Source organism: Microtus pennsylvanicus, chromosome 11 (assembly GCF_037038515.1).
Source record: "Microtus pennsylvanicus isolate mMicPen1 chromosome 11, mMicPen1.hap1, whole genome shotgun sequence".
NCBI lineage: Eukaryota > Metazoa > Chordata > Mammalia > Rodentia > Cricetidae > Microtus > Microtus pennsylvanicus.
In genome coordinates, this window is record NC_134589.1 from 67,756,506 (window position 1) to 67,776,809 (window position 20,304).

The 20,304-nt window shown below is 42.8% G+C and overlaps 1 protein-coding gene across 2 annotated transcripts in view; it reads left to right on the forward strand.

Moving 5' to 3' along the window:
- The window catches only part of Rad50 (RAD50 double strand break repair protein), a 58,575-nt gene that overhangs the window by 33,495 nt on the left and 4,776 nt on the right, over positions 1–20,304 (forward strand). For both annotated transcript variants that reach the window (XM_075992637.1, XM_075992638.1), the window contains 3 exons: positions 619–746; positions 2,640–2,864; positions 20,112–20,197. In XM_075992637.1, the coding sequence (XP_075848752.1) occupies positions 619–746; positions 2,640–2,864; positions 20,112–20,197 (439 nt within the window). The remainder of the gene's footprint in view (positions 1–618; positions 747–2,639; positions 2,865–20,111; positions 20,198–20,304) is intronic.

The window sequence follows — 20,304 nt, forward strand, 5'->3', positions numbered from 1 at the left end:
TCTAATAGTCTGGACATGCGTGAGGAGACGAGTAAGACTAGGGAGTAACGTAGGGAAGACTTCAACAGTTTATATTGACCTCTTGATTTGTTAAGGTTTTATTTTTATGCCATAGGGACATAAATATTATACATGTTAATGAAGTCTTATACTCTAGATCAGCAGGCTATATAGCAGGGTTCCTGGGGAAGATGATTAAGGTTGTAGGCATGAAATATGTCTGGGCCTGATGTGGTGATACACACCTTTATCCCAGCAGTTTAAGACAAGAAGAAAATAACATCTGGTTAATTTTTCCATTATCCATTTTGTGTATATAAAATGATCACGTTTAATGACTTTTTACCAAATATATCAGTATTTTATAAATAAGTACACAAAAATACACGCTCTATTCAGTTATTAAGAGGCTCACCTCTGCCGAAGAAGAGCTCTTGCATCATAGTCATGAAGGGGCAGTGCAGGCTGCTCTCTCCTTCCGGCCCCTCCTGTCCCACTGGCTGAGTCTCCTTTTGGTCAGTTTAACATGATTGTAGAGAAGGCAGTATTATCACTGTCTGTCTGCACGTGCCTGTTAGCTTGTTTATTTTTGTTAACTAATCCAGTGTTTATGTCTAGATACAAGAAAGGTGGCTACAGGATAACCTTACACTAAGGAAAAGAAGAGAGGAACTAAAAGAAGTTGAAGAAGAAAGAAAACAACATTTGAAGGAGATGGGACAAATGCAAGTTTTACAAATGAAAAAGTATGTTTCAGTAAATAGTGTTTATTGTTTATTTTTGAGGTCTCCTTAAACAGCCCAAGCTGGTCCCAAACTCATGGTGTTCCTGCCTCTACCACTCAAGAGCTAAAATTACGTGCATGATCACTGTACTCAACACAAAATAGTGTTTTTGTTTCAGTGAAGGTCTTTACTGTTATGAGTATAAAGAAACCAGGAGCTGGAGAGATGGCTTAGTAGTTAAGAATACTGGCTGCTCTTCCAGGAGACCCAGGTTAGATTCCCAGGACCCATTTATCTACAATGGAGCGTCCTCCCATATCCTTTCCCCCAATATTATGTTCTTTCTCTTTCAAAAAAAATTTTTTTTTTGAAACCCACACACATACACACAAGAAAATAAAAACAAACAAAAGACCAGTAAGTTAAAAAATACCAAACCAAAATGAAACAAAAAACCCACCAAAGCTAGGCCGTGGTGGCACTGATCTTTAATCCCAGTAACCGCGAGGCAGAGGCAGGTGGATTTCTGTGAGTTCTGGGACAGCCTGGTCTACATAAAGAGACCCTATTTCAAAACCACAGCAACAACAGAAAACCGTGAAGTTCTTTTGGCTTGGCCAGCTACTCCTGGGCATGGAGGCCTGCCCTAGAATATGGCTGATGTCCCCAGTGACACTCCATTGTAGAAAACGGATTCTCCTGTTTTCGGCTGGTATTTATTGCAAATAGCTTCTGGTTAGGAGTGGAACTTGGTGTCCATTTAATTTTCTCAGGGCTAGGACCTCATCTCAACTCAGATTTTCTTTTTAATTTATTTATTTTATGAATATTTTGCCCACGTGTATGTATGTGTGCCACATTCATATAGTGCGTGTAGAGGCGAATAGATGGTGTTGGATTCCCTGGAACTGGTGTTAGGTGATTGTGAGCCACTATGTGGAGTCCTGGGAGTTAAACCCGGATCCTCTGAACTGCTGAGCCATCTCTCCAGCCCAAGATAGATTTTTTTAAAAAAAAAAAAATACTTTTGTGATTAAACTTAGCAATTTTTAAAGACAGGTTCTCACTGACTGTCCCCTGACTGTCCTGGAACTCACTCTATGGACCTGACAGGCCTTGAATTCACAGAGCTCCACCTACTTTTACCTCCCATGTGTGAGATTTAAGGTGTACACGACCATACCTGGCTGAGCATGCTTCAGACTGCATAATTTATCTATTCCTTAACAAATCTTCCTTACTAGGAAATGGCAGAACCATCAACCAAATTAGATAAACTATATATGATGTCCATAGACTTGTGAGCAATATCTAGCCCAGAACATGTGCTTAACAAGTAAGTAAATGAAGAAATTTAAGGCATATATTAAATTCTGTATAATCTACCAGGGCACTAGAAAATTTTGAGTACTTTTTGGTCAGAATTGTGATTTTTATACTTTTACAACAGAAACAATTTTTAATGCATTTTACTGTAGAAAATGACTAGTTTATTGCAGATAAAATTGTACTGTGTCTTTGACACTTTGACATGTGTAAGTAAAACTGATTGAAACCTGTTACCAGGAACTTCTCATTGTTGGCAGTTGTTGCCTCCTTAGTTCTTTCTAATGCAGAAGTGTGTGATTTTGTTGCGTGAATCCCCAGAAGTGCTTTACATTGTCAGCATCTAAAACCCAGGGGCTGTTATGATGCTCACGTGTTATGAGGATTCTTTAGCACGTAAAAATTAACTTCTTCAGAAACCTAAATACTGCAGAAGTTTGAAAGGAAAAGAACTAGCTCAAAAGCCTTAGGAAGCCCGGAGCCTCTGCTGTGTGCTCATCATCGAGAATGACACCTGTCTTAGGGACTTTCTGCTTAGGTTGCCAAAAGCTGAACAGTGGTTCTCACTAATCATTTCCCCTTTTCTAGTGAGCATCAGAAGTTGGAAGAGAACATAGACACTATAAAACGAAACCACAGTTTGGCATTGGGGCGGCAGAAGGGCTATGAAGAAGAAATTCTTCACTTTAAGAAGGAGCTCCGAGAACCTCAGTTTCGGGATGCCGAGGAGAAGTATAGAGAAATGATGATTGTCATGAGAACCACAGAGCTGGTGAACAAAGACCTGGACATCTACTACAAGACTCTCGACCAGTAAGTCCTCGGTGCTTGTGCTCACTGCAGTGATAGCAGGTGGCGCACTGTGGTCGTCTTTTTTCCTGTTTTTGTCTTTTCAGTATATGACATTTCATATATGCCATGGAATGAAAAATACTTCAGCATCCTCCCCTAGCCAGTCCAGGAACTTCACTGTTTACTACGGACTGGCATCCACTTAGATGCTCTCCCATTTCAGTCTTCAGCATCTACTCCCTATCTCAGGAACAAAGATGTTTGCTTTCTCTGCTCTTAAAAACCAGGTTTAATACACGTGTATTGTGTTCAAGCTTTTAAAAGTGGCATCCCATTTCAGGTACTCTTCCAGGAGTTGCTGTTTTGGTTTTGTCCATTTTGATATGGCTGTAGTTCATCCATGCTCTCGTGTACAGAATCCTGCCATGAATCACTGCTGTGCCCATCTCCCAAACTCTATGACTTTTTCTGACAAAGAGATAGACTAACGCTATATATATGGCAATGAGTTGTAGGATATGCTTGACTTTTACAGAATGCTGTATTTCTTTTTTATGGTTTTACTAGCCCAATATGGTGACTCAGTTGCCTATAATCCCAGTAGGTAACAGGCTGTAGCAAGTGAATTTATGAGTTTAATGTAATGGGTTTAAAATGAGAAACAGTTGTGACCCTTGTGGACAGTCCTCTCATTTATTTTTTATTATTTATTAATTTTTTTAAGAATAGAGTATTTTTTGGGCCGGGCAGTGGTGGCGCACACCTTTAATCTCAGCACTCGGGAGGCAGAGGCAGGCAGATCTCTGAGTTCGAGGCCAACCTGGTCTACAAGAGCTAGTTCCAGGACAGGTCCCAAAGCTACAGAGAAACCCTGTCTCAAAAAACAAAACAAAAACAAAAAAAATAGAGTATTTTTGTAGCCGGACTTTAATCCCAGCATTCATTAGGCTGAGGTAGATGGATCTCTGAGTTTGAGGCCAGCCTGGCCTCCAAAGTGAGTTTCAGGACAGCCAGGACTACACAGAGAAACCGTTTCTACCTTAACTCCCATCCCCCTCAAAAAAAAAAAGTATTTAAAATTGTTTTTGGTTTTGGTTTTTCAAGACAGGGTTAATCATGCATATTAATGGAGTCAGTATGATAATTTCCACATATGTATATGATATGCATGGGTTAGATCTCCTCTAGTTATGAGTGCTCTAGTTTCAGGATTTAGTGGAGAGCTGATCTCTCATTCCTGACTAGCCCGGAACTTTGATATGTAGACCAGGCTGTCCCTGCCTCTCTGCCTTCCAAGGTCTGGGATTAAATGCATGCGCTACCACACCCAGCCTCTTCAGGACACTTGGACTTTCTACCGACTTTCTACCGCTATCACCTGGGAGTGAGATAGCTGGTCAGTCTATCTCTTGGTGTGTTTGGGGGTTTATTTTTAAACATAAGTATTCCTGTTGTATATTTATAAGAGGGGTGTATGTGTGTGTGTGTACAGGAGCCATAGCACCTCTGGAGGTCAGAGAACAACTTTGTGGAGTGGTTCTCGCCTGTCTTTGCACAGGTTCCTCTGACTGAGTGCAGGTCATCAGGCTTGTGCAGGAAGTGTGTGATCCACTGAGCTGTCTTGCTAGCCCTATCTTTGGAGGGAGCGTTGTTTTTGGTTTTGCTTGTTCTAAGGCTGACCTTAGACTAACAGAATTGACTTTTAGGATTAAAGGTGTGGGTGTCTTTTGGAGAATCTTCAAACTGATCTCCTCCTGCATCCTAGTCAGCACTTGTTTTATGGGAGTCATTCTAACCGGAGTGAGCCGGTCTCTCACATGTGGACCATGTGTGTTCTAACCGGAGTGAGCTGGTCTCTCACATGTGGACCGTGTGTGTTCTAACCGGAGTGAGCGGTTTCTCACATGTGGACCGTGTGTGTTCTAACCGGAGTGAGCCGGTCTCTCACATGTGGACCATGTGTGTTCTAACCGGAGTGAGCTGGTCTCTCACATGTGGACTGTGTGTGTTCTAACCAGAGTGAGCCGGTCTCTCACATGTGGACCGTGTGTGTTTCACTAATGGCAAATGATAGCAGTGTGTTTTCATGTCTGCTGATCATTTGTATTTTGAGAGGTACGTATGTAGCTCATTTGCCCCTTCTTTAGTTTATTGAATCACTCATTTTTGTTGTTGTTGTTGTTTGTTTGAGACAGGTTTTTCTGTGCAGCCCTGACTATTCTGGAATTCACTACGTAAATTCAGGATGACCTTGAACTCCGAACTCTGCCTTCCTCTTCCTCCTGAGTGCTGGGGTTAAAGCTGTGTATCCCCACCACTCAGCAGACTACTCATTTTTAAGTTCTGCATATGTTCTGGATGTTTACCCTGCCAGGTGAATGGGTAACATCATTTTTTCCCATTCCGTAGACTCTTTATTGATTCTTTCCTTTGCTGGGCAGCAGCTTTATGATTTGATGTAATTTTTGTCTACTTTTGTTTTTGTTCTTAGTACTTTTAGTATCTTGTCCCAAAAAACAAACCCTTGCCTTTTGCAGAGTTGTAAAGCAATGCTCCTTGTGCTTCCTTCTGCAGTCTGAGTTTCAGGTGTTAAATGTTTTCTGTTGTTGATTATGGTATGTAGGAAGAGACAGGTCTAGTTCGTACTCTGCATCTAGAGTCCCAGCTTTCCCTGTCCTTTGCCCACTGTCTGTTGTTAGCACCGTCATTGAAGACCAGCTAACAGTAGAGACATGTATTACATTCCTAGACTCTCTGTTCCATTTTACTGATCTGGTATCTATCTCTCTTGTCACTTCTGTGCTATTCAGATTGCTGTAGCTTTTAGACTATTCTCTGTTGTCCTTTTTGTTCAAGATTGCTTTGACTACTTGGGTTTTGTCTGCTTGGTTCCTCATTTTATAGGTCCATATTAATCGAGGACTTTTTCCCTAGTTATCTGAAGGATGTCTTTGATACTTTGCTATGAATTGCACTAAATCTGTGTGTCAGTGGAAAAGCAAGGGGATAATTCAACAATACTTATGCCTAGTCTATGAATATGAACATGGGCTGTCTTTCTACTCTTGTGTTCTCTTTGAGTTCTGTTGTTGTTATTTATAGTGTTTCATAGTGATCACTCTCCTCTTTATTTAAAAATATGCCCAGGTTTTTGTTTCTATAGCTGTTGTAAATGAGGTTGTTTTTATATAATTTGTAGTTAATATATGAAAAACTGATATGTCGATACTTTTGATGATACTCTGTGATATTGTCAACCTGACTGCATTTAGAAGCATCTTGGAATCTTGGAGCCTGGGTGTGGTGGCTCATGCCTTTAATCGCAGATTTTGGAGGCAGTCACATCTCTGTGAGTTTGAGGCAGCCAGGTATATATAGACTCTATCTTTAAAAAAAAAAAGGCTATCTTAGTTCAGTCCCCAGAATCTTGATGGTTGAAAGGTAGCACCAACTCCTGTAAGTTATCCTCCACATACTCTGTGGCATAGGCAGGCAAGCAAGCTAGCATGTGTACATGTACATGTGTATACACACACACACTAACAAGAATACAAACACAAATACAAAGAAGCACCTAGATTGGTAAAGCACACCAGTGTGTCTGTGAGGGTATTTCTACAGGCAGCTAGATATCAAGGCTCTATTCTAATAGACATTTGTTTAATCCATTTAAAATTTGAAGCCAGAAATAATAGTGCACTCTCTTGATCCCAGTACTTAAGAGGTGGAGGCAGGAGGATCAGCTCCAGCCACATAGTGACTTAAGGCTACCCTAAGCTTCAAGAGACATTGACTCAAGAATGTTTGGGGTAAGTTGTTGGGAAGTGGTAGAACTCAAGGCCTTCCTGAAGGAAATGGGTCACTAAGAGCCTGCCTTGGAAGACAGTGTCTGAGCCTGGCCTCTTCTCATTACTTTTCTTTGCTGCCTGACTACCATGAAGTGAATTAGCTTCTTCATGCCTTGCCTCTGTGTTTCTGCCTTGCCACGGACTTGACAAACCATGGAGTCAGCTGACCATGGAGTGAAACTGGGCCAAATAATCACCTCTCCCTTGAGTTTTTTATCTCAGGGATTTGATCACAACAGAAACTTACTAAACAATCTTGTCTGCCACATCTCTAATTAAAATCTAATTAAGGGGGCTGGTGAGATGGCTCAAGGGGCTGGCGAGATGGTTCAGAGGATACGAGCACTGGCTGCTCTTCCAGAGGTCCTGAGTTCAATTCCCAGCAACCACATGGTGAATCATAACCATCTGTAATGAGATCTGGTGCCCTCTTCTGGCCCGCAGGGATACATGCAGGCAGAATATTGGATATATAATAAATAAATCTTTTTTAAAAAATCTAATTAAGGCTTTGAAACAGACCAACTATTAGAGAGCTCTTGCCCATAGACTATGTTCATTTGTCTGCTTCCGAGTAATTCTCTGTCCTCCCCGCTACTTCCTGTATGCCTTTGGAGGGTGTTGTGTTCTTCTGCTTGTTTTGTTTAGTTCTTTAACAACAGGTGCTGTGGATCTAGTAGCCCTCGCACCAACTTTCAATGTGCAGTAAGAACAGGATTCTGCTGGCAAGGGTGTTGAAACAGTTCAGGACAGATTGTCAATAAGAAGCTACCATGTGGATTACAGTCAAAGATACCATGGAAAGTAAAACTGGGAACGACTTAGCAGGGTAGACGTTCTCTGAAAGTTGAAAAATTTGGTCTTCACCAGGCCTGCCAAACCTATAACACATAGCTAAAAGTACTGTCTCTGGAAAAAGAATTTTAACCTTGTTGTATTAGGTAACTGTTTACCACATCTTTATAGATGTTTCCTCATCTATAAAATGGGGATTAAAAAAATATATACTAACATTCACTATAGAGATAGTTACAGGACAAACTCTAAGACAATGTAGAATTAATCCAGCTTCCACGGCATTTTCCTTTCTCCTGTCCTTCCCTTCCCTTCCTCTTTTGTGTGTGTGTGTGTGTGTGTGTGTGTGTGTGTGTGTGTGTGTGTGTGTGTTTAGAGACAGGATTTCACACATACTCAGGTTTTCTTGAATCTTCCACTATGTTGCCCAGGAATTTATACTAGTCTTCCTTCCTGGATCTCTCAAGACCCAAAGAATTCTGGGTCTGAGCCATTCCTGGCTCTGTGCTCCCTCCAGTGTTGAAGTTCCTAAACTCTCTGTTCTCTACTGACTTCAGGAACTAACTCTGAGCTAGGCTGTGGTGGCTCACGTCTTTAATCTCAGCACTCAGATGGCAGAGGCAGGCAGATCTGTATGAGTTCGAGGCCAGCCTGGTCTACAAGAGCTAGTTCCAGGACAGGCTCCAAAGCTACAGAGAAACCCTGTCCTGAAACACACACACACACACACACACACACACACACACACACACACACACACAAAAAAAAAATTAACTCTGTTAAGGAAACATAGGTTTCCATTGCTATATTTCAGTATTTTTGGAGATTAAATGTCCCAACGTTGGAAGCTTTGCAGAGGAGAGACCAAATTCTAAGTATTTACTATGTTGGCCATAATCAAATTTTTTTTGTTCATCTGTAAAAGACAGAGTATCACATACTGTGTTTACTAGAGAGATTAAGCAGCTTGCCCAAGATTACCCAAGTAACTAGCAGAGATAAGATTAGACTTCAGAAACGGGGACTTTCTATTCTGGTATTGTCAAGCTGCTACCATGATAGCCCTTTTAAAACCTTTAAAGGAAAAGCCTGCACTTACATAATTTGTAGTTGTAGATATGTTTATATTGTATAAATGTGGCCCTAACTCAACTTTCTAATAGCCATGATACTTGACTAAGTTTGCTTTATTTTATAACTCCTTAGGTGGATGTTTATATGAAATACAAAATTGTCATTTATATTAAGCTTTTGTTTGCTGATATAGATATACTTTATCTGACTATATGGTCTAGATAAAGTATATACAAATAAAGAAACAAATTAAGAAAAAGAAGCAGCTGGGTGTAGTGGCACACACTTTAATCCCAGCACTTAGGAGGCAGAGGCAGCTGGATCGCTGTGAGTTCGAGAAAAAAAAAAAGGCAAGAAAATAGCAAGTAATGGTGGGTACTACTGTGAAAATGAACAGTGTAGTAACTGAGGGAGCAAGGTGTGCACGGTGGGGAGACACAGCCGTGCCAGGTGCACAGTAGTGAGTACTATAGCCCCAAGAGCAGGAGAAGCAGGACATCTGGTGAAGCAGATGACAGGCTAAGAATGCTGTGCTAAATAGCCCTGGTGAACAGTTTGGTTCCTGAAAGTCCATTGCAAAGCATGACAGTCATACTGCCTGGTGTGTGGAGAATGGATTATAATACTTAGGATCAGAAGCTACAAGGCCAGTGAGAAAAGACTGACATGGTGACCAAAGAGATAGCAGTGGAAGACTTGAGTGTAGCCATGGAAGCGGGGAACAGCGATAACCGGTGGAGCTGAGGGAAGAGAAAGCTTGAGGAGTGCGTCTGTATATTCTCACTTATGCAGCAGGCTCTCAGGGAACAAGGTACTATTCCTGAAACATGCATGGTTTGGGAGAGGAAAGGAAGAGTTCTGTGCTGGGTACTTTAATGCTTGTGTAGACTTCCAAATAAAGAATTCAATCAGGGAGTTAAATGCAGAATCCAGGGTCTAGAGCATGCTTGTGGCTTTTGTTGCATATGGAAAGGGTGTAACTACAGAGAAGGGTACAGAGACTAGTTTACAAGTGAATCAGAAGCCGGTGCAGTGGGCAAGTTTGTTGCAAGGGAGAGGGACGCTTGTTCATCCTGGCTGCCCAGCTAGCTTAGCCCCAAAATAACCACACAGAAATTGTATTAATTAAAACACTGCTTGGCCATTAGCTCTAACTTCTTATTGGCTAACTCTTACATATTAGTTTGACCCATCTCCATTAATCTGTGTATCGCCATATGGCAGTGGTTTACCCGAGATTCTAACCAGCTACCGTCTCAGGCGGAGGACCCTTGGCTTCTCTGACCCTGCCCTTATTCCTCCCAGCATTCAGTTCTGTTTTCCCCACCTACCTAAGTTTTGTTCTATCAAAAGGCCAAGGCAGTTTCTTTATTCATTAACCAATGAAAGTAACACATATTATTACACCACAAATTGTTAAAGGTTGCTGTAACTTGCAGCCCAAGTGAAGCAAACATTACAAGAGTCATTAACTCCTAAGATGTTGAATAAGAGTAAGACAAGCTGAAAGGTGACCTTGAGTTTGACAGATTGGAGGTTTATGACTGGAAAGCCAACAGTTGAAACTAAAGTCTAGTTGTAGTTGAGTGAGGAGAAAATGATAGGGGAGAGATGGCGATAGCATCCTAAGTAAAGAGAACTTAGGATCACATCTAGAGGAACTGGGTGGGAGGGTCTGCTGTGAATCCAGTCCTTGCCTACAGTATGTGGCTCACAGACCTGGGCTTTGTGTGTGTTAACTGTTAGACTACTCTGTCCAGAAGCCCTCTGGCCATCACTCAGTGAGGCGCCATGTGGTTACACATACATTAAAAAGGTCCTAGAAGACTGCCATAACCTGTCCTGTCCCTAAACTGCTGAGTCAGCCAGCGGAATAGATGCCTTGGTAGGTTTGCCAAGCTGTCTGGCCTGGGGAAAACAGGGCATTTCCGCAGAGGAACGTGAGGTATTGCACTGAGTATGCCAGGAGGATCTGGGAGCTCTATGAAGCCAGCCAGGAGTGGGCGGAGGTGAGGAGATGCAGGGGTGCCTTCCTTCTATAAATTTAGCTGCTTCAGAAGCAAAGCCAGACTGTTCAGTAAGGTCTTTTATCTACTCATCAGATGTAGTCTTCTAAATACGAAAAGTAGTAGTAAAATTTCCTCCAAATGGAGTCTGGGGGTTTGTCCTGCAAACAGAGGAGATCTCAAGATTTATGTTGTGATCCCTAAGTTTGCCTCTTCCCCCTGCCAAAAAAAAGGATTGAGAATGCTGTCGATGTCATTGCTGCACAGTGGTCTATTTAAGGTAACACAGGAAACTAGCAGTGCATTTTCGAGAAGAGCTGATTAGCATCTGTTATTAGTAATCATCTGGAGCAGCAGTCAGCAGAGGCTTTGGCAGAAACACTGGTCATTAGTAGGAAACATGCATGGCTTAGGATGTGCGGCCCCACACACAGCACCACAGTTTGGTTTTTTGTCTTTTCATTTTTCGAGACGGATTTCTCAGTAGGTTTGGAGCCTGTCCTGGAACTAGCTCTTGTAGAACAGGCTGGTCTCGAACTCACAGAGATCTGCCTGGCAAGTGCTGGGATTGAAGGCCTGTGCCACCACCATCCATCCACAGCACCACAGTTTAAATGAAACTGGGATAAGTCACTTGCCCAAAATGCTGTTTGGTATTCTGTTTCCCAAATGTGAAACAGTGTGTGTTATATCATATTGCTTCTGAGACTCATGAAGCATACAACTCCCATAGCATTGTATCTGAGGCAGCCAACTCCCTGCCAGGGCTGTAGAGAGCACGGGTCTGGGCCTTCAAGGGGAGCTCTGGTTAAGAACTTTATTCAGGACTCATCCTGCTCTGACCACAGTGCACTATGGTTTCATACAGTAGCATCCTGTAAGGGATTGATTACAAACCCAAAGATAGCCAATGGCATTTCACATCTACTGCAGGGTCGTTGTTTTGTTCATCTTGTGATAATGGTTAAACCATTGCCTAATGTTAAGAGCTGATTTAGGAGACTGGAAATGAGTTTAATAAAGTCATAATAATTTTAACTTGGAAAAAAGTCACTTAAATTTTCCAAATTAAGAATTTTGAGTTCAGCAAGAAGAAATTCTAATTCATTTGGAACATGGTACTCACAACACTGTTTCTGTTGGGCAGGAGGACTTCTGCTGCCCAAATGTAAGGAGGCAGGAAGTTCTCCTGGTATGGAGTTCTGGGGCAGTAGGAATATTAGTCTGCATTAAAAAAAGCTAATCATGGAGGCTGGAGAGACAGCTCAGCAGTTAAGAGCATGTGTTGCTCCTGCAGAACTGAGTTCAGTTCCCTGCACCCATATCAGGAGACTTAGAGGGGATCCTATGCATCTGGGCTCCTTGGGCACCTACACTCATGTACATATGCTCACACAACATATACACATAATTAAACATAAAAAGTATTTTTAAGGCTAATAAAGCCTTGCCAGTTTTTGGCAACCCATGTATCAAGTTTAGCACAGTTTTAAATGCAAAGATGAAAATAGTGTATTTTGGAAAATGCCTTTAAAAGTACCTTTTTTTCAAGCTCAGTTTTCATGCTTCCAGATGAGAATAATAATTACAAAAAAAGTCCATATGTATTGGTCTTTCTAGTTATTAGTCAGAGAGCTTGAGGTATGGAGAAATCTGGGTCAGGGCTTGCCTTTGTTTGTATACTTGCTATTTTGAGCAGTAATCCAGATTTTGCATTGATTGCTTGTCTTCTTTGCTTGAATCCTGTACATGGTTTGAGGAGGGAAGGAAGCAAGAAGTGAATAGGCCTTGAGGGAGGAGAAACTTGGGCCTCGTAGATGCTGCTGCTCTAACCTCTCAGGCCCCTGGTTTTTCATGGCTGCATCTTAAGCATTTGATTCTGTGCTATTGGTCAGATGCTGAGGTGGAAAGTAGCCTTTAAAGCAACAGCAGGAGGCCTGGTGTGCGGCTCCACTTGTGGCATCAGGCTGGAAGCTGTGTGTGCTAGTGAAGAGGGTAACTCGGGCTCTCCAAAGCCTCTTGTTGAAAGAGCAAGTGTGGAGGCAGGTGGCTGGCTTTTCCCTGCTGGGGTAGAAGCTCTGGAGCAGAGGTGCTGGAGTGGCAGGCAGTGCAGCCCTGGCACCTAAAGTCTGCCTTTGTGAAGAAGCAGAGGGTGTGTGCAAGAACAGCTCCACACACTACATTGACACCTCTGAGGTTGGTTCGTTTTCTCCTTTAATTATTTTTTAGAACAGTTTAAGGTCTGTAACAAAACTGAGCAGAAAGAAAGTACAGAGATTTCTTACATCCCAACAACGCCCATCCAGGCACAGCTGCGTCCACCATCTGCTTCCTCCTCTGGAGCTAGCAGCGAGCCTGTGTTGATGGCACTGGCATCAGAGTGTGGTGTGCGTCCATTCACAGTTGATGCTGTACATTCTGCAGCGGGAACGGTGTTTAAGATATGCCTCCTGCCACAGTAGCTTCATTAGCACAAGACGTGGCTTTGTGGCCACATGACGCTGCCTTTCAAATGGGAACATCTGTAATTTGGAAGATCATATTCTAAGTCTCAGGACCACCAGAATTACCATTCATCATCACAAAATGCAGTTGAGTACTGGAGAATTCTTAAGGAATTCTTTTCAAGCTGTTAGTGAATATTTAATTATAAGACTAAGTTTATAAGTTGTTGTTTTCTTAGATCTTAGCAATTCTTATCTTTTGAGAACCGATTTTTACGAGAAAAAGCATGCTGATTCGCATGTGTTATTGTGAATTTAGTTGATAGACAGCACTCTAGACCACAGCAGGACTATATATTTGCCAGACAACCACTGTCCTCAACTGTCTGAAAAGCCTGTGACATTTAAATTGTTGCCTTAGGAGAAATCATAGATTTTTAGGGTCATCCTTTTATTTGTTTTAGGAATAGGGTTTCATGTATGCTGTAACCCTGGCTGGCCTCCAACTTGCTGTATGGCCAAGGCTGGTCTTGAACTGATTCTCATATTTCCACCACACCCTCCATGCCAGGATTACAGACACACACTACAACTCTTGGCTTTATGCAGTGCTGGCAATCACACCCAGGGTTTTGTGCATGGTAAGCAAGTACTCTTCCATGGAGCCACATCCCCAGTTCCTTTGGGTCATTCTTTATACCTAATTTTGAGTACCTGGAACAAGTGCTGGAGAGAGTGGTGTGACTCAGGCCATTTACAGCTTCAGTTTGCACTGACTGCTTCAGAGCGGCTTCCCTTCCATCAGCTTGAGCCTGTCACTCACGGGCTACTGTGGGGCCATGCCCACTCTGCTCTCTCATCTCAGTCTCACCCCTGCATGCCCCGTTGTTTCTCTGCTAGGTTAATAAGTGGTTCCTGTTGTCATAATAGGAAAGACTTCCATCCTTGTCTTTCCCATTTGATCCCACCGTGCCTCTCACCAAGCTGAACACTTTTTGTTCTCTTAACACCCACTTTTCCTGTGTTGTTTCTCCTCCTTGGAATGTTCCCTTAACCTTTCCCAAGTGGACGTGATTGTTCCTCCCTTCAGTCCATATTATCGGGACCGCATGTGTTACAGGGAATTTGTGCTTCTCCATACTTCACATCTACAAGTCACAGAACACATGTCAGGACAGGCTAGGATTCACCTGGTGATATTGCCTAATACTCAACAAGGTGCTCCTGCATCTCTAACCCCGGTGTAGCCCTAGCTGTCCTGGAGCTGCCTCTGCCTCCAAAGTTCTGGGATTAGAGGGATGCACCACTGCCTGGCTCACTCTGTTCTTTTATTTCCCACGTAACTGTAATTCTTTTGTGTTAATAGAGGTGTGTCCTTTAGTACTTTTAATGTCTGTATAATTCATAAAATATTTTGCCTATTTCAACCTTTGACATTAGGAAGCTTTAAGATTTGGTCACCACTGATAGTGCTGTATGTATGTCTTTGTATGCTAATGCAGATATACCAGAAAGATAACTTCTTAGAAATGAAGCTACTAGGTCAGAGGGTATGATCATCTTTAACTTGTTAGTGCTAGATTGGCTCCCAAAAGCACTTATAAAGCATGTGTTTCCACTTGTAGTGTATGAACATAACCATCTCCATGTCTGTGTCATCAGGACCCATTGCTGCATGGAAATGCCCTGGTTAAAATTGACACTTGTCTATCATTTTAGTATCTGATTCATCACACGCCCGTCCACTGTCTTCATGGCATTTCTTCATAGTTCTGTGCCTTATTCAGAGCTTCTCAGTCCAGAGACTACAGAAATACTTCTCTTCTGGATATTCTCCAGTGGTCTTCCTGACCAGCCTCCTGAATAGCAGGTGTGTGTGTGAGAGAGAGACAGACACACATGTGTCACAGTACTCACGCAGAGGTCACTTGGTGTGTCAGACCTTGCTTTGATGCAGGGTCTCTCTCTCTTTTTTTTTTTCTTTCCAACAGGGTTTCTCTGTAGCTTTGGAGCCTGTCCTGGAACTAGCTCTTGTAGACCAGGCTGGCCTCAAACTCAGAGATCTGCCTGCCTCTCCCTCCCGAGTGCTGGGATTAAAGGTGCGCACCACCAACACCCGGCTAATGTTGCAGGGTCTCTTAAGTATAGCCGGCCCCTGAGCTTCCAGGGACTAGGCTGTCTTCATTCCCCCTCTCTCTGTACTGAACTTACAGGCACACGCTCCTGCATCCAGGTTTTCTGTGGGCTCTGGGAATCTGAACTCAGAGCCTCACACTCAGCCTGGAAGAGCTTCACTCACTGAGACAGCTTCCCGCTTTAACTCTCAGTCATTTGAATTTTATTTTGGAGTTTCACACAAAGTCATGATGCTATTTTTTTCTCCTTTCCAACAGTATTGAAATTTTTCCAATTGATTTGAAATGTCAGTTTTATTGTCAAGTTTTATTTTATTCTAGATTTTCTTCTGTGTCCACCAACTTTTTAATATCTCTTCCTGTCTCAGTACCAGTTTTATTTTTGTGTTTTCTCTTTCAGAATTTTAGAGTCTGTGTACAGATTTCACTGAATTCTCTGTTTAAATCCTTCCAGGGTGTTTTTGCTTTGGTTGCTTCTATTCATGGAGCACTTGGGAAGAATCTGTCCTTGCAACAAGGATTCTGCCGCTGTGGTTCCTTTAGCATGTGTCTCCTGTTCGGTGATTTCTTTTTGTCCTATTGAAAAGTTTATGGCTTTTTTCTTTAGTGCTGGATATTAATTTCTTCCTACATATTTTATACTTTTATTGCCATTGTTAATAGGGTGTGTGTGTGTGTGTGTGTGTGTGTGTGTGTGTATGTGTGTGTGTGTGTGTGTGTGTGTGAGAGAGAGAGAGAGAGAGAGAGAGAGAGAGAGAGAGAGAAAACACGCATCTGTCCATTTCTTTTTTCTTGAGACAAGGTCTCTCTATGTAGCCTTATTTTTTGGAAGAGGGTTTCGGGGCCCATCACTTCAGCTGGTGGTCATTGAACTTGAGAGGTTCCTCCTATATACCTCTCCCCAGTGGCATGAGCCACTGTATCTGGCTTTTTTTTTTCTTTTTTTTTTTTTTTTTTTTGGTTTTTTTGAGATAGGGTTTCTCTGTGGTTTTGGAGCCTGTCCTGGAACTAGCTATGTAGACCAGCTCTGTAGACCAGGCTGGTCTCGAACTCACAGAAATCCGCCTGCCTCTGCCTCCCGAGTGCTGGGATTAAAGGTGTGCGCCACCACCGCCCAGCTGTATCTGGCTTTTTATGAGAGTTTCTGGGGTTCTGGAATTAAGACTTTTGGTGACTGGCACATCTCTCCCACTATAGGGCCCTCCCTTCACCCCCACCGTTGTCTTTCCTAACAGTGTTAGAAACCAGATAGTAATACTGTATAAATTGTTTGTTTTGCGATAGGTCTCACTATGTATGTGGCCTTGACTGGCCAAGAGCTCATTAATTGCTACAGCCTGGCCACAAACTCACAGAGATCCGCCTGCTTCAGCCTCCCGAGGACTGGGATTAAACACCTGTACACTATATCTAGGCTCACGTCTGGTTAACTTGAAAATGTTAATATTTCAGTTGTTTTTCTTGAGTTTTTAGGTATCCAGTCAAACCCTAGTACAGAAACAATGATAGGTTCTCTTCTATTGTTCATCATTTTCTTCTTTCTCCCATATTTTACCAAGCCACTGTTCCACAGCCCTGTGTTTGGTAGCATCTTTCTTGGTTATTGTGGAGAAAATGCTGTGTCTGTCTTAGATTGTATTTGCTGTTGTTGCTGTAGATGCTGAGACGTTTTGTAAAAGGAAATTTTTTTCCATTTGTCTCATAATTATGTGTGATTTTGACCAAAACTCAGTGTTACACCAGATGCTTCTTTTATCCCCTGGCTCAGCATAAATTCTAATTGTTCTTAATAATAAAAACCCAGAATCAGATATTAGGGGGTGAAAAGTGAGAGATCAGAGAAGCAGTTCAGGCAGGCACTACAGAGACCTTTTACCTCTACCAATGCTCAGACCAAAGAGGCAATCCCAGACTGCTACAGACTGCACCTCAGACTTCATCCTCAGACTGCATTGAGCTCCTGTCTCCTTCCGCCTTATATTCCTCTATCAGCCCAGCCATATCACTCCTGTTTCTTCTACCTCCCTAGTGCTGGGGTTAAAGGTGTGGGATCTCAAGTGCTGGGATCACCTTTGTGTGAGTTCTGTTTCTCTTTGAAACAGATTTAATCTTCTGTTGCCCAGGGTGGCCTTGAACTAACAGAGAACTGCCTCTGTCTCCTGGGATTAGAGGTGTGTGCCGCCACTCCCTGGTCCCTAGTGATTTAGCTCTGCACTCTAATCTTAAAGCAAGCTTTATTTGTTAAAACATAAAATATCACTACAGGTTTTTTTGTTGTTGTTGGGGTTTTTGTTGTTGTTTTTTTGAGGGGGGGTTGTTTTTCGAGACAGGGTTTCTCTGTAGCTTTGGTGCCTGTCCTGGAGCTAGCTCTTGTAGACCAGGCTGGCCTCGAACTCACAGAGATCCACCTGCCTCTGCCTCCTGAGTGCTGGGATTAAAGGCATATGCCACCACTGCCCAGCTTGTTTTTGATCTTTTGAGACAGGGTTACTCCGTTTTAGATTTTTCAAGGCAGAATTTCTCTACGTAGCCCTGGTTGTCCTGGAACTCATCTTGTAGACCAGGCAGGCCTCAGACTAACAGATTCACCTTCTGGGATTAAAGGCTTGCACCACGACTCCCCCGCCCCCCCCCCCCCCACTCATCTGTTTTTCTTTAGTCTGGTATGCAGTAAGTTACCTTGGACAGCTTTATTCCTGTTGTGCTCTTCTTGCTTTCTAGGGACAAATACCAGTCGGTAGTAACCTGAGATGGTATGCTTACCCAAGATGTGCTTAACCCTGGGTTCTATACCCAGCAGTTATGTGTTCTGTTCAATGCCCTTAAACTAAACTCAGTTTTATTTAGGATGCTGATTTCTGTCATGATAGGCAAAACAGGCCCAAAAGTTTTTGCCCTCTATTCAGTCTCTCCCTACTTCATAATATTTTGTATACCCAGAAGGTGGGTACACCTCGAGGATTTGATAATACTCAGAAAACTGTCTTGTCTGCTCACAGCCTTAAAAAACTATCCTAAACAAAGTATCCTAGCCACTTTCTGTATCCCAGGCAAATTTCCATAGGATCTGTTGTGTAGTAACTGGGGGTTGGAGAGATAATGTGTGACTTTGCGCGTGGGTTGTCTTTCAGAAGGTGACGCTCATTATGTCGGTGCTACTCCCTCAGGTGGGCTACTACTCACCTTTGTCATCCCCAGAGGTTGCCTGATGTGCTGTAACTCCCAGAGACAGATCTTAGCTGCTGGGCCAGCCCGTAGTAGCCGGAGTCAGCTCTCTGTGACACCCTGAGCGGACTGGAGTTGTGGACTGGAGCTCTCTCCCACCGTTGTGGGTCTCAGCAGAGACTGCACAGTCCTTCCCCACCTGGTGTATGTTCTCCATTCACGTGCTCTTTATGTTAGTTATCAATTTGAAAAAATAACATTTTTAAGAAGTCTTTTATAAAATTAGGATCATAGTGTATAGAGCTATGAAAAGGTAGTCTTCACACGATTGGTCCCCAGAACATTCTGTGAGGTAGTTTTTGTTGTGGTTTTCCTTTTTGAAGAAAATGATAGCTGGTTTGTCTACTCTCTGAAACAAGCATAAAATGCTAGGCTGAGGTGAGCATGAATTAGAAAATGGAGACTTGGTGAAGCAGTGTTTTTCCAGGCTTTACTACTTCAGCAGCTCCCCATCTGATATTTAGACGTATTTATGTTGAGTCATTTCTTTCTCTGTAGCTGATGATCAGAAGATCACAAAATGATTGTACAGAGGCAGTGGCATTACGTTTAGTTTCTTTTTTTGTATATATCAGATAAGAGGCCTGCAAGTGGAAGGGAGTCCGCTCACATCCTTGCATGGTGGTAGCCGTGAAACTTGCCTTCTTACCGTGGCAGAGACTTTTGTGCTGATGGTCCTGCCTCCACATTTGAGGTAGCTGGAGCACACATGGCATTCAACTTTAACAGGCAGCTCTGGCTTTCACAAACATGTCGTTCAGTGTCTAGAGACTGCTGCTTTACAAGAGAATTGGGAGTAAGGGCATTCCTGTGGAGGGCAGCATACTAGGCTAGGACTTGTGACGGAATAAAGGGTCAGGCTTCTAAGTAAGTTATCCTTTTGAGCCAACGCTGCCTTTGGGTAGATAAAATTCTCACTGATCTGAGGAATAAAAGAACATAAAGGGCTGGCTTTTGACATTTCTAGAAGGAGTTGGGCGATGGTGGTGCATGCCTTTAGTCCCAGCTCTCAGGAGGCAGAGGCAGGTGGATCTCTGACTCCAAGGCCAGCCCAGTCTACAGGACAGCCCAGGGCTATGTGGAGACCCTGTCTCCAAAAAATAAAAATTTAAAAAACTTTAACAGGGCCAGACAACAATTTTAGACTTGCTTCTGCTGTGTACCAAGGGCTCCTGGCTTAGCTGCGCCCTCAGCTTTAGCACATCATGGGTGGGTCTTCTCTACAGCAGCCTACTGCAGGTGCCGGGGAAGCTGCCTCTCCAGTGTGCTCTCAGGGCCTAAGAAAGAAGCCTGTTAGAGACGACTTTTCTGAAAGTTTTTTGGGGTTTGTTTTGAGATAGGGTCTCACTGTGTAGCTTTGGGTAACTTGGTGTGTAGATCAAGTTGACCTCAAATTTATGGATATCTGCCTGCCTCTGCCTCCTGAGTGCTGGGATTAAAGGTGTGGGCTGCCACACTCAACTCTGCAGTTTCTGAGCACTTAAAGAAGTACTTGGATCCCACAGTAAAAACGGAGCCGTGTGAGGACTTGGGCCTGGCATATGCCTAGCAGTCTAGTACCAGGAAAGTCTAGCACTTTTCATATTCAGCTTTTATAATTGAAAGTACTGGGGCAATGATGCTTTTATTATTATTACTGTATTACATATTTATACAATTTAGCATAAACTGTTACACCACTCTCCTATCTTTCATATAAATAGTATATATTGTACCAAGTAAAAGTGGCTTCCTTTTCCAGAGCAATAATGAAATTTCACAGTATGAAAATGGAAGAAATCAACAAAATTATTCGTGATCTTTGGCGGAGTACCTATCGTGGACAAGGTAATTAATATGGTGTGTCCCAAATGCTTGTTCCAAAGCTCTGTCCACAGCTTCTCTTGTGTGACCTTACCATGCCAGCATTACCTTCTCAAACCCCTTCCTGAGCA